Consider the following 15,522-nt stretch of genomic DNA (forward strand, 5'->3'; position numbering starts at 1 on the left):
ACATTCACTGACCACAGCCTTGGGGGTTTTACAAGCACACATACTCAGTATTTTCAATGCATGTTACAAAGATTATGAAATGAATTAGCCTACAAAAGATTAATTGTTTAATATTTAAAAGCTCTGTTCTGATTTCAGTTGCTAATTCTGCTTTCCAGTTCTAAGCTTTGTGCTATGAAATGCTAAACCTAATTTCTGTGGTTGGGATTGATAGTATAATTAATCACGAGGTGCATTTTCAGCTTTTTTTAATTTCTTTTTTTTTTTAAGCTTTGATTCCATCATTCAGTCATTATTTGTAACTGTGCAAAACTACCCATTTTTTCTGCCACAGTGCATGAACATGTAAATGGAAGCAGATTTTTTTTACACCCTCACACTGACTTGTCCATTTCTATCAGATTTGGAGCCGTTGTTATGCACTGCAGGCGGCTGCTGCTCAGCTTGCTTGTGGCTTTGTGGCTTTGAGTCTAACTGAGGCAGACCGAGAGAGGCTTATTAATCCCAGGGCTGCAGCTTCAATCTGAAAAAAAAATGCACTCACTCTGCGAAATAAATAGACATCTAATGTTGGCCATCTAACTATACAATATGAAGTGCAGACATTATGATCTACATGCTTGAACCGGCATTGTTATTAATAGGGCCTGACATTTTCACGGTTCGTGGCTCAATCACTCTTTGCAAGCCTTGGTGAGCTTGCACATTTGCATTAGGATACATAAAAGCTCTGTCAAGTGTCCAAATTTGTTCATAACAGTGTTTCAAAGTCAAGAAGAAGCTAAAGATAACCAGCCATCTGAGGTGAAAGCAAACAGCAAGGTTTCTACTTCCACAATTACCGCTGCTGGGATCAGTCAGAGAGGGAAGATATCAAAACAGAAGAATGAGAAAAAGAAGAAGAATTAATCACATCAAAGTCACTGTGGTAAAAAGCTACACTAACTGGCGACTTTGTTAGTTACACCTGCTCAACTGCTTGTTGATGCAAATATCTAATCAGCCAATAACATGGTAGTGCATTTAGCCATGTAGGCATGGTCAAGATGACCTGCTGAAGGAAGCATCAAAATGGGGAAGAAAGATGATTTAAGTGACTCTGAACATTGCATGGTTATTGGTGCCAGGCAGGCTGGTCTAAATATTTCATATTTAATTTCATTTACTGCAGGGTGACAGGTGAATTTGGCAGTGTGAGCCCAATGAATGACTGTTGAACAGGCAGGAGTTGGTACATAGTGTGATTTGGTGGGCTGTTACCTGGGTCTGGCTGATTCTGAAGGGCCTAGTGGAACCCACAGAACCCACATTGCAGGTGGCAGGTAGGATAGTTGCAGGCTCAGGTTGATTAGCAAGAAAAAGACAAAAGGTTGCAGCTTACCTTGGGTCCATGAATGTTGAGAGAGTACGGCCCCAACTCCAGAATCAGAGGCATCTACTTCTACAGTGAATGGTTTCGTGGTATCATGCAGAAGTCAATAGCTGTTTTAACTCAACGGCTTCTGGGGACCAGATAAATGGAATCTTAGTTGAGTTCAGGTGAGTGAAAGGTGCAACTACCTCGCTGGTGCAGCTATCTGAATAAAACATTGGTAGAAGTTGGCAAAAACAAGGAAACGTTGAAGGTGTTTCCATGACGTGGAGTGGGCCATTCGCTCATGGCTCAGATCTTTGCTGGGTTGGTCTTGACCTGCCCTCCTGCCAGAATATAGCCAAGAAAGGTGACTGAAAAAGAATGGAACTCACATTTTTCTGCCTTGACATATGACCGATTCTTATAGAGAGAAGTTGCAATACAGAGTGGACTCGGTGCTGCTCCAGCATCCTGGAGAAAATCAGGATGTCAACTAGGTACGCAAACCTATGTGCAATATCTCAGTCTTTCCATGTTCTGTGCAATATGTTTGGCTCATGTGCAATTATTTTGGTCCCAGTCTGTTTCAATGTTTCCTACACATACACCATGTATATAGTTCCACTCACATATGTATACATATACACTGTTTTTTTTTTTTTATTCTATTTATTTAATTATTTATTTATTTTCTGCCTTCGTTGTATATTGGTTTCTCTTCTTCTTACTTTAGCACCTTTGTGGTTCAGCTACCCAATTTCGCTGTGCAAGAAACTGCACAATGACAATAAAAAGCTCTAAGTCTCTAAGTCTAAACACAAAGATATTCAGGAAGTCCCTCAGAACATCATTTACAGTGCCAGAAAAGCTGCTGACGTGTTAGTGAGGCCAAATGGCATAACTAAATATTTAAAGTGTCTTAGGGGTGTTTTGAATGTGGTCTTCCATTCATCAGATCAGATGGTAAGCATTGCGTAAATTGAGGTTGGTGAATATTGTGGCCCCGTGAATTGGTTTACAGGTGGACTTGATCAGGGACAGTCAATAGTCAATACAGGGATTAGGTTCTGAGCATGGTGCGCTATTACTGGGAGGTAGATGGTTTCTGAATTTGGGGCATCACTTACAGGTGGAGAGCGTGAGGCTGTAACATTCAGCTTAAGGTATAAATTATTTTTAAAAAATCATTTCAGCAGTTCATATCTTTAGCTAACGCTACTCAATGGTGGAGGAAATAGTGCATGTGTAGGGGAACTGTTTCAAAGTGTGAATTAAAACACACTTTGCCGTTTAAATGTGTGATCTGAAAAGTCCCCAGGTTCTTCATAATGAAGCCAGTGCAACAGTGTGCCTCGCTGATGTGTTTTTAATAGTCTTTAGACGACAACCGCAGTCCACAGTAAGGAAGAGCAAGCTTTTGTCCGGACAGACAGTCCTTTTAAAACCCAATTAATTGTTGGTATTTGGTCTTTTCTCACAATGTGCCAGAAATAACAAGAATAGAAATACTATTCAGTGTGGAAGTGTGGAATTTTACCCAGACAACACTGGGGCCCTACACAGGAAAGATGCTTGAGGGAAGGTTCTTCCTGGGTGGCCCAATTGTGTTGAAGGGGTTGCTGATACACTGCAATAGCTGAAATAATAGTGTTTTTATTGAGAGCACTCGTCAACAGTTGTATAACCTTGCCTGAGCCTGGTGAGCGTTGTGCTGTAGTGTAAGTGATGGCCCTCCACTAGGATCAGACCATTAAGACTCATTAGTCCCCATTGATAGCCCCGATGATAGGCACTGTGAAATGAGGCAGCCAAGGAAAAGGTCAGCAAATGGATCTTAATTTGACCTCACTAACCCGTCACTGATTGGCAGCATCTGTCATCCTTAGATTTAATTTAACAGTGATTGAGTGCTGCGGAGACCATATTGGCAATAACCCCTGCAGGCTATTTCATAGCCCGCGTCCTTCCAGATGATAGCTCTGCCTGCCGCCCCTTTTATGCCACAATTGTTTCCTGTGCCCGGGTCTCATGCTGGGCTGTTCACCCGCTGTGTCAAATTCTGCTTGTTTCCCATAACAGCCCTTTAAAAACAATTTCATTTTTAGTCAATTTGCTCTTCAAAACATGTGTCACCAAGCTCAGGTAAGAGCGGTATTTTATTTTATTATTTGTAAGTGTTTTAAATAGATAAGCACGGTTCCCACTGTTATTCAGTTCAACTCAATTTTATTTACATAACACCAAATCATAATAGTTGCCTTAAGATGCTTTATATTGTAAAGTAAATATCCTACAATAATAGAGAGAGAACCCCAACAATCAAATGAGCCCCTTTCAACATCCACTTGGTAACCGTGGGAAGGAAAAACTGCCTTTTAACAGGACTTAGTGATATGTATAAAACAAAGTTAAGGGCTTCCTAAATTCACTTTGATTCCAAGATTGTTTGCCAAAAATGTAATGGCAATCCACCTTGTACTTATTAAGAATAGTCATCCTTATCCAAAGTTATAGATCAAGTGTTTGCACTGCTGTAAACAGCGAAGATCTGTGCTCTCCCGTGAGCAATGGATGGTCAGTGTGGCAGCATTACATAGTGAATGCCAGGGGAAGTACAATATTTGGTCTCCGCACTAATCAGTGACTAAGACGGAAAATACGAGGAGGAATGTGAGTGTAAAATAAGAGAAGATGCTTTAAGGAGAAAGGGACTGATTATGTAATGGAAGGACTTGTTTACATGTCCCCTCTGAGTTCATATTAGCTGAAGGAAGACACCCTGCCTTTGCTTCTTGGGCTCTGCCACATTGCATTAATGTCTGTATTCATAGTGACTGGTAATTGGCCTACTTTGAGGCGAGTGTTGGTCTCTTATGTGGAGTTGTACAGTAAGGAAAAGAGATGGCAACCACTGTCCTAAGGTTCCACTTAGCTGAACATGCAAACACAAATGTTGAAGTTAAATAACTTATAAACCTGTGCAGACCCACAGCAGCTCCAGCTCATGTTGTAGCTACCATAGCCTGGGTGGAGATCTTTGCTCATCCTTATCATAGTTTAAAGAAAACATATATGATGGCATTTCAAAATAAGCCAATGTTGTTATTGTTTACCTTAATCATAAAAACAATGTTAACACTGAATCTTATGGCTAAGATTCAGTGTCCACACTCACGCACATTTACAGAGCTGGAAGACGTTTTTACTTGTTGTCTTTGTACTTAATTTTGTTGCTGCTCATCAAACTGAGAAAAAAGGCAAAAGGCAGGGAAGTCTTACAAAGTCACGCGGCAATGCAACTAAGCACTTCTTGAGTCGTTGTTTTATATCCAGCTTGTTTTCATAAGATGACTTTGAGCTAATTCTTCAACCAAAGTTCAGTCTTTTTTTGTTCAGCTGAAAGCACTCGTTTATGTTTTGAGTTTCACTTCTTTAAAATGCTTTACAGTGATTAATACTGCAAAATATGGAACTTAATGGTGAGCAAGGTGGAGTGTTTAGCTTAGCAGCAGCTGATAAGACCCAAAGGAGATCTAATGTTCATCATAAGAATCCTTTTTACTGTCCTAATTACTTTTTCACCCAGGGTTAGGTAGGCTTGGATGGCCTTTTTTGCCCTTAATAAATCTAATTTTCATTTAATTATGATATCATATTAATTATCATGTATATACTCAGGTTATCTTTTTTAAATATTACAAATATAGAGAAAAAAAGAAAAGAAATCAGTCAGCATAAGTGATCTGTGCTTCATTTCTAAACATTTCCAACTCTGCATTTCATAAACATGGTTAAGATACAAGATATGGTTAAGATAGGCTTGTTTTATTTCTTTCTTTGGTAATGTAGAAGCTGAAAGTTTAAAAAAAAATCAGCTAACACCTTAGAAACACAGCTGGAAACGCTCAAGCAAAGGGACATTTTGCACAAAGTTAAGCCTTTGAGGCACACTTCTCTTTCACACTGAGCTCACATCCGGCCTCCACCTGGGGCACGTTCAATCTGAGGGGAAGAAGAACAAAACAAAACAAAACTTGGCAAACATTCAACCTTTTCTTTTTAGGTACACTTTCTTCCAAAATCAGTATTTGAAAAAACAAAAAAGGAGACATAAAAGCATTTTAAAGAACCACTATTTCTATTCAAAGAAATACATTCATTTTGTTGGGGTTGACTGGAACCGAGGTTACCCGAAATAACTGCCAGCAACGGCCAAAAGCCTCACCTTACCCATTTGGTGCAGAGCAGTATGTCCTTCTATCCATGCACTGATTGTTGTATGTTGTGTATGACATAGAAGGGCTTAGCAAAGGTTGCAAATTATTTATTTATTAACATATCCAAATAAATTACACACTGTACCTTTGGCAGATTAAGGTCAACTCTCCTTTTTTTCATGTTTTAGTACCACAAGCAGTGAATTTATAGCTCCAATGTAGTTCAAAGTGTGCACAGGAGCTAAAATCCACCCTCTGACATCATGATAATTCTCAAGCACCTCAAGATAAAATCTTTGAAGGTGCTGTCCATGTGCCTTGCAGAAAACACAGTTAAGCTGCCCGTGACATGTGCGAAATTCAATTACAGACCTGCTGTGAATGCACTCTGTGTAACCCAGGGAGATTGAAGGAAGCAGCGGCCAGGTGGCGACCCTGTAGGCAGCAGCGAGCACAAATCACAATGGCCTGGGCTGCTGCCAAGAGCTGGGTTTCTGCCATCACACAGCCCACCAACACTCCAAGAGCAGCTCATGGTCACTCATCACAGACACTCTCTGTGCATCTCGCTCTCTCCCTCTCTCTCTGCCTCTCTTTCAATGTACTCAGGTCAGTGGAAAGGGATTGCAGTACACATTGTTGGCCACTTTGCTCTATAATTCATGTCCTGCACCTAAAGTAGAGTACTCAAATTGTATGCACTGTTTTATCGGTGCCTGCAAAAATAGAAGCATGCATGTAGAGCAAAAAGCTGCATATTTTTAGATTCATGAGAGAGCTCACTGGGGTTTCTGGGGTTTTGGGTGTTAGGTACCATGTGATGCATATCTCTGCAATTCCGCCATGTTAGATGTTAGGTAAACAGTGTGGCAGCTGTGTGGTCATCCTTTAATTTATACAACTGGACAGCAGTGTGACACTGGGGTGAGGTGGGTGGGGGTATTTCAGGTTGGTAAAGAATCACCCAGGCACTCATGAAATCTGCATGTGCACAGACCCAGACTTCCTGCATGTGGCCGCGACTCAGTGGCCATGGGGGGGATCCTGCAACATCTCTCTGCTGTTGTTACACAACAGCTGGAAATGATAGGAGTGTCAGTGAACAACATATGGCTATCTCCAGTGACAAGATGAAAACCAAAGTGCATGTCCTTTAAATGCAAAGCCCTGGATGCGTGTGATTTAAAGATTTAAATGATAGTTTGCAGTACCACTCTACTGTCAGAACATAATGGAGCCGTCGTGGCTTCAGCTTCTCCCATTCCCCCCACTCATGAGCTGTGAGTGGCAGACCAGCTAACCGGGCTTGACACGGCAGAATCAGCCTGAGTTGAGAGGGAGCAGCCGTGGGAGCAATGTCTGCCTGCCACATTGGAGACCATCAGCAAGACGTGTCAGCCTCCATTCCAGCTCAAGTCCAAAGTCGTGTCGTATTGTACGGCAATCCAGCAAGCAATAAACCTAAATGGTAAATGGCCTGTATTTGTATAGCGCTTTACTAGTCCCTAAGGACCCCAAAGCACTTCACACATCCAGTCATCCACCCACACATTCACACACTGGTGATGGCAAGCTACAATGTAGCCACAGCCACCCTGGGGCGCACTGACAGAGGCGAGGCTGCCGGTCACTGGCGCCACCAGGCCTCTGACCACCAGTAGGTAACGGGTGAAGTGTCTTGCCCAAGGACACAACGAGCAAGACTGTCCAAGCCGGGGCTCGAACCGGCAGCCTTCCGATTACCAGGCGAACTCCCAACTCTTGAGCCACGATCGCCCCTATGCAATCATACCTAACAATCAAACAACAGAAAACATGCACACGGACGATGCTTGCACTCTTGTTGCCATTCATGGAAATTAGCATTAAAGTATTTAACCATTTAAGAGGTCACTCAAGAGATATTTAAGTAATCCAAGAACTCCCAAAAGTTTCCTCTTTTTAGTTCAAGTACCACTTTCATGTAACCCACTAATGCTCTCAAATAAGCTTTTTTGCGATGCTTTATATAATCATCCACTAACTGTCATCATAACCATAAATCAAATAAACTGTGAGGTTTTGGAAGACCACCAGCAATCTCTTTGCTCTTTGACCCACTGGTGGGGAAATACACAGCACATCTGGATCAAATTGAATTTAATAGGAATTTAATAAATTAGCAGCTGCCGGCCTGAGAGTGTTGTAAATCTATTGTAAAACTGCAAGCCTGTTTGTATTTCTGTTAATAATTCATCTGAAATATGCTTTATCATTAACGTCTTATAATTTTATTTTGCCAGTTGTGCAAATGACAGTTAGTTTCTTTGACATATAGGGAAGGACTGTTGCACTCTGGGAAGAAAGTGCACTTGCCTTTCTTGAAGAGGGCCTCTGCTTTACGTCCCAGTATCACCGCATTGCAGATTTCCCCACTACATCTTTCTCTTTTTATTTAATTCCTCTGTTCAGCTAATCCAGATTATTTAACAAAACATCATGCTTTAAAGGGATTTAAGATGTCTGTTTGTATGTTTGCTTACTCACTTTCAATCAAATAGGCTATGACTGCCACAACAGCCAACTTGTTTGTTCCTACATGACAATGAGCATGAGGGGGGCTGGATAAAATCCAGAAAGCTGTTTCTAAAAAGGGAAGGAGTAATTAGTAAATGTCATTTGAGAGGAGTATGGCGAATTAGAAGCCTGGTGGATCATGTAATTAGGACTGGAGCCTTTTCATAGGCGGCTCAGGGAAGGACGAGGACACCACAGCAGCATCCTCTGCTGACAGCACTGTGAGCTGTTGCAGAAAACACCATTTGACACACACAAATACTCTCTCTCTGTTTCACACACACACACACACACGCATGGACACACATTTCTGCGTGCAGACACAGATCACAATGTCAAGCAAGGCTGACAGTGATACATGACCGTTGCTCTCTTTACATGTGACGGATGTCACATGTGAAAAATAGTGTGCAGTGTACAAAACATAGAGTTTGATGTTTTAAGAACGACTTAATTTCCTGTAAGCTTCAGATTTTACATGACAATTTAAAATGAATGTGTTTTATTGTTTTAATAGTCCTCCTGCAGTACAGGAAGCCTATAAACATATTACTATATCATTAAAAAATATATATATATATATATATATTACTATAATATCTGAAGTAATAATAATAATAATAATAATAATAATAATAATAATAATAATTTATAGGTACATGTGGAACATAAAATAATTAATGTTCATATTTTCATGTCTAAAACCAAAAAAAGGCCGGGTTTTCATTTCAGGTGTCAGTTTGGCCCTTTCCAAAAGCAATTTTGAGAATTCACTTGTCTTTAAAATAATTTGTAAAATAAAGTATAATAATAATTTGATGGTTTTTGATTCTCATATATGAGTATATGATACTTTACCTTGTTTGGTACAACAAATCCTTATTAATGCAAATATCTACTCAGCCAATCGCATGGCAGCAACTCAGTGCTTTTAGTAATGTACGCACGGTCAAGAGCTACTGAAATTCAAACCGAGCATCAGAATGGGGAAATAGTTAAACCAGGTGAATCTGAATGTGACATGACTGTTAACGCAAAAGTATTTCGCACACTGGTGATGTTCTCTTCTGGGATTTTCTCCACACAACCATCTGTAGGGTTTACAGAGAATGAAAGAAAATATCTATTGAGCAGCAGTTCTCTGATTGAAAATGTTGAAAGTCCTGACTGCTTCAAGCTCTCAGGAAGGCAACAGTAACTCAGAAAACCAGCCAGGTGTCACTCCTGTCAGCTAAGAACGGGGAAATTGGGTGGTGTGGTTGGTATGGTTCATGCTGGCGGCGGTGTAATAGTGCGAGGAATAGTTCTAACTGAGCATTGTTTAAACACCACAGCATATAATATCATTGCTAACCACATCAATCCCTCTGTGACTACATGTGTCATCTTCATCTGCCTGCTTCAGAATAAGGAATGATGTCACAAAGCTGAAATCATCTCAAACTGGTTTCTTGAACATGACAGTGAGGTCACTGTACTCAAATGGCCTCCACAGTCACCAGATATCAATCCAATAGAGCACCTTTGGGACGTGGAGCTGACAAATCTGCAGCAGCTGTGTGATGTTATCATGTTGATATGGTCCAAAAGCTCTGAAGATTTCCAGCACTTTGTTGAAAAATTAAGCCATTCCTGAAGGCAAAAGACAGTCCAACCCAATACTAACAATCTGCACCTAATAAAGTGGCGAATACGTGTACATTTACTATGAAACTGCTGTTTGAACACCACAAGAAATTTAGGGGAATGTTATACAATCATTTGTCATTTTGCAGACCTTAACTTTACTGCTCAGTGTTTAAATCCAACATTGTTTTATTCTGATTATCCAATAAAGGAAATAACCTTCAAGCTTGATCAGCACAAACGGTCATTTCCTATAAACAGACTCTGTCATCACTGACCCTCGTAAACAACACGCTAATTCTCATCTCAGTGAGATGTTTTGTCTCTGAGGCTCCGAGACAAAAAACTGAGCATCATTTATGATTTAATCTCCTGGAAACTAACACACATATCATTTTAGGAAAGACTTCACTGATCCACGGAGCAGGGTGGACTGAAAATTCCTACAATAAACACAAAGCAGCCCTAGTGTGTTGTAGCTTGACTCAGAACGTCTACACTAACAATTCCTGCAGTGTTATCAGCTGCTTGCATGTGTGTCAATGCAAATCTATTCAAAAACTGGGCAGCTGTAACTGCTCAGTCACAGCACATGTATGCAATGGTGGGTCAGTTATCACAAAGCTGTCATCACACGCTTTCTACTTTCACATCTAAGCCAAGGATTCACTGATCACTTTTTTACATTCGGTTAAAATTTAAGTGTGAGTGGCTGATTGAAGAAGATTGGGGGGGGTTGTTGAGGAAGATGCTCCAGGACCTAAAGGGATTTATGGCAGGGTAGATCAGAGATAACAATGAAGATGGAGTAATAAATAAATCTCCTCTCTAAGAATTAGCTGAAGGACTGACAGTGGGAGATTACACCATGTGCCTTTTCAATGAATTGGATGCTCAAAGATGTGTATTAGTTTTATTCTTGAGCTTGTTTTACTGTCTGGCTCATTACCACAGAGACACACAAGGGTGGAGTCCAAAGCTAGGAAGATCAAAACAAAAAAGGGGATTGAACCCTTTGTGCAGGTGATGAAACCCCTGCTTTTAATAAAGCTATAAACTAGATGGAAATTTGCACATTTGCACAAAAATTTGCACAATATAACACATCTTTACATGCTATGGAATTATTTTAACTACCATACACAAACACACACAGGGATGTCCTCAGTCCTCAGATCACCATAAATTCTGTTTTTATAGATGCTTTATTTACATTTTCAAATTATTAAACAGTAACATCCTGCATTCTTTTATTTTTACTACTTTTCATATCTTATAGTTTAACCTGTACCCGTAACTGAACATGAAGTGAATCTGTGACTAGAGCATATTTACAAACAGAGCCTATATGACACAGCAGAGGATGCTGGCCAGCAAATTATTTTTGACCTACTTCCTGTCATTGCCTGCATCCTGATTTACAGTACTTCAACTTTAAAATGCAGCAGCTGTTCACATTCAGACCACACGTGTTAGGACCATGCCACTGTATTTGCAGCCATTTAAGTGCAAATAAAAGACACCATATATTGCTTTTTTTTGTGGGTTTTTGTTGTTATTATTTAAAAGCAATTTAAAAGCAATTTAAAAGCAAAGCAATTTCTCGCCTGCAGGCGCTGAAATGTGCTCATGAGAGTCAAAGAGTAACTTTAAGTGTTGCATAAAACCACCTAAAGCTAGAAAATATGTCACGGAGAATGTAGGTGTAGATTCATCTGCAGCCTAAACGGCTGCTCTCCTCTAAAGTTGTTGTTCTGTTTTGAAAGCTTCGTATTTTCCATTTTCCTCTCCGCTGGGCCTCCTTGATCGTCTTGAGACGAAACCCAACTTATGCGGCATCTCGTCGAGACGTCCCTGTCCAGGGACCTGAAATCTGCTTTCCCAAGCATGCGTCACGTGACTTCACCCAGCACTGCCTGGCTGAGCACCAAGCCTACTGGTTTCTGGATATTTCATGTGAGAAAAGGACAAACCTCGAACCCCTTTTCCTCTTATCGTTCAGTCTGAGACAGTTTTGGGTTTTTTTGTTTTTTTTTTACCTTTTTACCTCATCTTTCCCCCCCACACCATCGGATAATGTGGACCTTCAAAGCGCTCGGAGTATGACAAAAGATTTTAGGATGCTGGACTTGTGCTCCTCGTTTTGTTTTGTTTAGTTAAATGCCAACACGGTGAATGCGTCGGACAGAGTGGACAAGCCTGCTGCTAGAGGTCCGCATTGAGAAAGTCAACATCTTGCCTTTCTTTATTTGATTTTTTCCCCCGGAGCGACTTCAGAAGGATGTAACGACCGATCCACCTTGCGCATCTGAAGTGTCCTCATCAAAATGCAGAAGGGAATACGACTTAATGATGGTCATGTCACCTACCTGGGGCTTTTGGCAAAGAAGGATGGTACAAGACGAGGGTGCTTGAGCAAAAAGAGCTCAGACAACACGAAATGGCACACAAAGTGGTTCGCTTTGTTACAGAATATGCTCTTTTATTTTGAGAACGAGTCCAGTTCTCGACCCTCGGGATTATACCTGTTGGAGGGATGCACATGCGACAGGGCGCCTTCACCTAAACCTTCGCTGTCAGCCAAGGAGTGTTTGGAAAAGCAGGTACGGAGAGCGTGCGCGTGCGATCACGCACAAACAGATACACACGCACCGTCTTTTTCTGCTTTATTGTTTTGCAGACTTCCAGCTTTAAACACCAATGAGGTGCAGCAATACATGCATTATTGTTTTTCTTTTCTCGGATGCCTCTGAACTCCCCAAGCGCTTCTCTTATACATTCATTCTTCATATATCGCATCGCATGATGACCTCAAATCCAGTGCAGCAGAATAGCATGAGGTTTGCTGTATTGCACGTTATGTAATCCATGCATGACATTAATGATGAGGTAACAATATTAACACCTAATGATGTTACGGCAGCCCTGGCAGTAAGCAATGTGGTGCAGTGTTTTGCTTTGGGTTGCACCAAACCTGCGCTCGACCTAAAAAAAGAAAAAAAAAAAAAGGGGGGGGGGGGGGGGGGGGGGCTTGTAGGGTAGTTCAGCGGTGCATGAGTGCATGAAATGCAAATGGATTTCTAGCCTCGTGAAAACGATGCATTTGCATTTTTGGTTGGTCTCATATTTTGCTTTTTGACTTCCAGCCATCATGTTTTTGACGTTTCAGGGCGGAGAGTGTTATATCCTACCTAATGCCCCATCCAATAAAACGTGCAAAAAATAAAAATTAAAAATAAAAGTTGTGGCCTCAAGGTTTCCATCTTGTGGTAATATTTTGAAATTACACTTAAGGGTCAGGAAACAGCAGGGTGCCCGTGATCAGTCAGCACTGATCTCTGTGACCTGAATGAAATGGTTCAGTGTGGAGTGTAATGCTGGAGGTTACATTTGCATTAAAGGTGACAGTTGTCATATTTTACCAGAGCCTTTCACTCTAAAGTAGGCCATAAGATTTTTCAAATTTGAGTCCAGATAACTGCAGATGAAATATTTATTTAATCCTGCTTGATTTCCTCTGGCTCCTTGTTCAATTATTTTAGGGTGGAAAGGTTAACAGGCTTGTTAACACCGTTATTGTGATTAAACAGTCGAGGAACACGATGCTCCAATGCTGTCGGCTTTCCTTTGCTCACTCCAGGCTCTGTGCCTGACTCTGTAGGTAGGGCTGCAATCCAATGTGAGTCCAGGCTCTTCCTGTGAACAGCTGCCCTTGTGCTGACAAAGCAGAATGCATGCACACTGGTAAATGTTGTGCTTGCACAGTTGCTTTAAAAGCACCCCAAAGAAAGAAAAAACCCTCCTTAAAGATAAAAAAAAAAACCAATGTCAGCAGTGCTCTTTTACGACTATTGTGCTGATTTAAATATGACTGCAAGCTCACAGACAGATAACATCTCTGATTCCTGTGAATCCTGTTTGCACAGTGCAGCAATATGGGGTGCACTAATATCTGATATCTGAAGCATTGCTTCTCACTGTATACAAATATTTTAATCAGGAGAAATCACCTGCATCTCCTAACCTTACCTATAGATTTGTTGTTTAATGGCAACATTTTAGCAACCTGCCATAATCCCCACATTACATTTATCCTGACATGCAGTTAGTGTGAAAATGATAATGCGTTTGAGCCCGAGGTTTCTATGGCAACCCTTATTTGCATCCTAAAGAATGATGCAGTTAGAAGAGGCGGGGTAACAGCGAGGAGAGAAGCAGTGTGTCTCATCTCTCCTATTAATGTGAGCGCTATCTGAGCTAAATTTGTTCCTCGCAGTACCTTGGAGGGGTCAGGGTCCAATTATAGAAAACACAGCTTGCTCACACTGGGTAACAGCATCGCATCAACCAGTATCACAGGCAGCCTCTGACGGCAGGATCTAAACTGTAATGTAAATCAGGGGATCTGATTAAGAAAAGACACTCTGGGGTCAGTGGTGTTTGTAATTAAAACTCGTCATGAAGCTGAAAGAAGGTTGAGTTCTAACTCTTCAGTCTAATGGGTATACATTAACAAAATATTTCTGCAATAAAGCTGCTTGTCAGTCAGAAGTAACTCGACAAGGTGTAAAAAATATTCTATAATTTATCGCAAAATGCCTAATTAATTATTTACCACTCACTTATGTACGCCACACAGCAGGACTGAGAAGTGAGCTGCAAATCCGCATCTAAATTAACTTATCTGTATACAGCTGAAAGTAAATGATAGACAAGCCTTAGTGCTGTATCGCATCTCATACCTGTTTAGATCAGTAACAATATTTAAAGGTGCTTGACTGGGACATGAACATAAATCAGAATAAATACAAAATGCTTAACATGACTTCACACCAGACAGTCTTAGATAGATCATGAGGGAAAACTACAACAACATACATGCCTCTGCCAGAAATAGATTTTCTTTGACGGTAGGATGAATACCTAATGAATGTGAAGATGAAAGAGCAGTCAGCCGTGAATAATGATCAGTTGCATGTTGATAGGTGCCTGTTGAACATCTGCAGGCCAAAGATTAGAGTCTGGTCAGACTCAGCGTGGCTGGAACAGTTCAGAAGAATGATGACAGTTCAATTAACTGAATTGTGATGTTGATTTTATATAATAAACTCTCATCTAAACAAGTGTTTACAGGTAGAATATGTAGATATGAGATTAAAATAAAAAAAAGAAGCAGCTGATTCTGAATTTTAGTATTGTGTACGGATTCTCTTGAAGTGTTAAAATAATCTATTATAAGTTCAGTTTTACAATCGCATTTAAATAAAAACACAGAAATATTAGCAATTAAACATATCCTGTGATACTACCATAATTCTTTCAGCTGATGAAGAAGATGTTTCCATTGTATCCTAACTGTTCATTTGTGTTTGGATATATTGTATATTTGAATACTGCAAACAAGTTAGTGATATTCAACAATTCAATGCCCACTGTGGATAGTTATGCAGCAGTCAGGGATAGGTGTGGACAAACTGGACAAACTGGAAATTAATTAATTAAGAAGATCTAAGCAGGTTTAAGCAGAAAAGTTAGCTAAAATTTAGACAAACGGATAACCAGTATTAGATAGACTAGATATTAATGATTACGATAGATGACTAATATACAAAAAGATGATACATGGTTGAAATATTGAGGAAAATTGCTAACGTATTAATTGTTAGCCTTAAATTACAGATAAACTGCAAAATAAATTTCCAAAAGTTGATTCTGTTCATCTGGACGTAGCGTTTTGTGGCGTTTTTGTGGGAGAAATGTTTTGTCACT

General features: G+C 40.4%; 1 protein-coding gene across 2 annotated transcripts in view; it reads left to right on the plus strand.

The window, feature by feature from the left end:
- The first annotated feature begins 3,900 nt into the window (after positions 1–3,900).
- The window catches only part of rasgrf1 (Ras protein specific guanine nucleotide releasing factor 1), a 31,574-nt gene continuing 19,952 nt past the window's right edge, over positions 3,901–15,522 (plus strand). Inside the window, exons 1-2 of one of the 2 annotated variants that reach the window (XM_040025693.1) lie at positions 3,901–3,914; positions 12,034–12,356. In XM_040025693.1, coding sequence (XP_039881627.1) covers positions 12,081–12,356 — 276 coding nt within the window. In that variant the 5' untranslated portion in view covers positions 3,901–3,914; positions 12,034–12,080. Of the gene's footprint in view, positions 3,915–11,525; positions 12,357–15,522 lie in introns of those variants that run through there. The other variant, XM_040025694.1, reaches the window with a different exon arrangement.

This window comes from Simochromis diagramma, unplaced genomic scaffold (genome assembly GCF_900408965.1).
Source record: "Simochromis diagramma unplaced genomic scaffold, fSimDia1.1 OVJJ01000293.1, whole genome shotgun sequence".
In the NCBI taxonomy this organism is placed as follows: Eukaryota; Metazoa; Chordata; class Actinopteri; order Cichliformes; family Cichlidae; genus Simochromis; species Simochromis diagramma.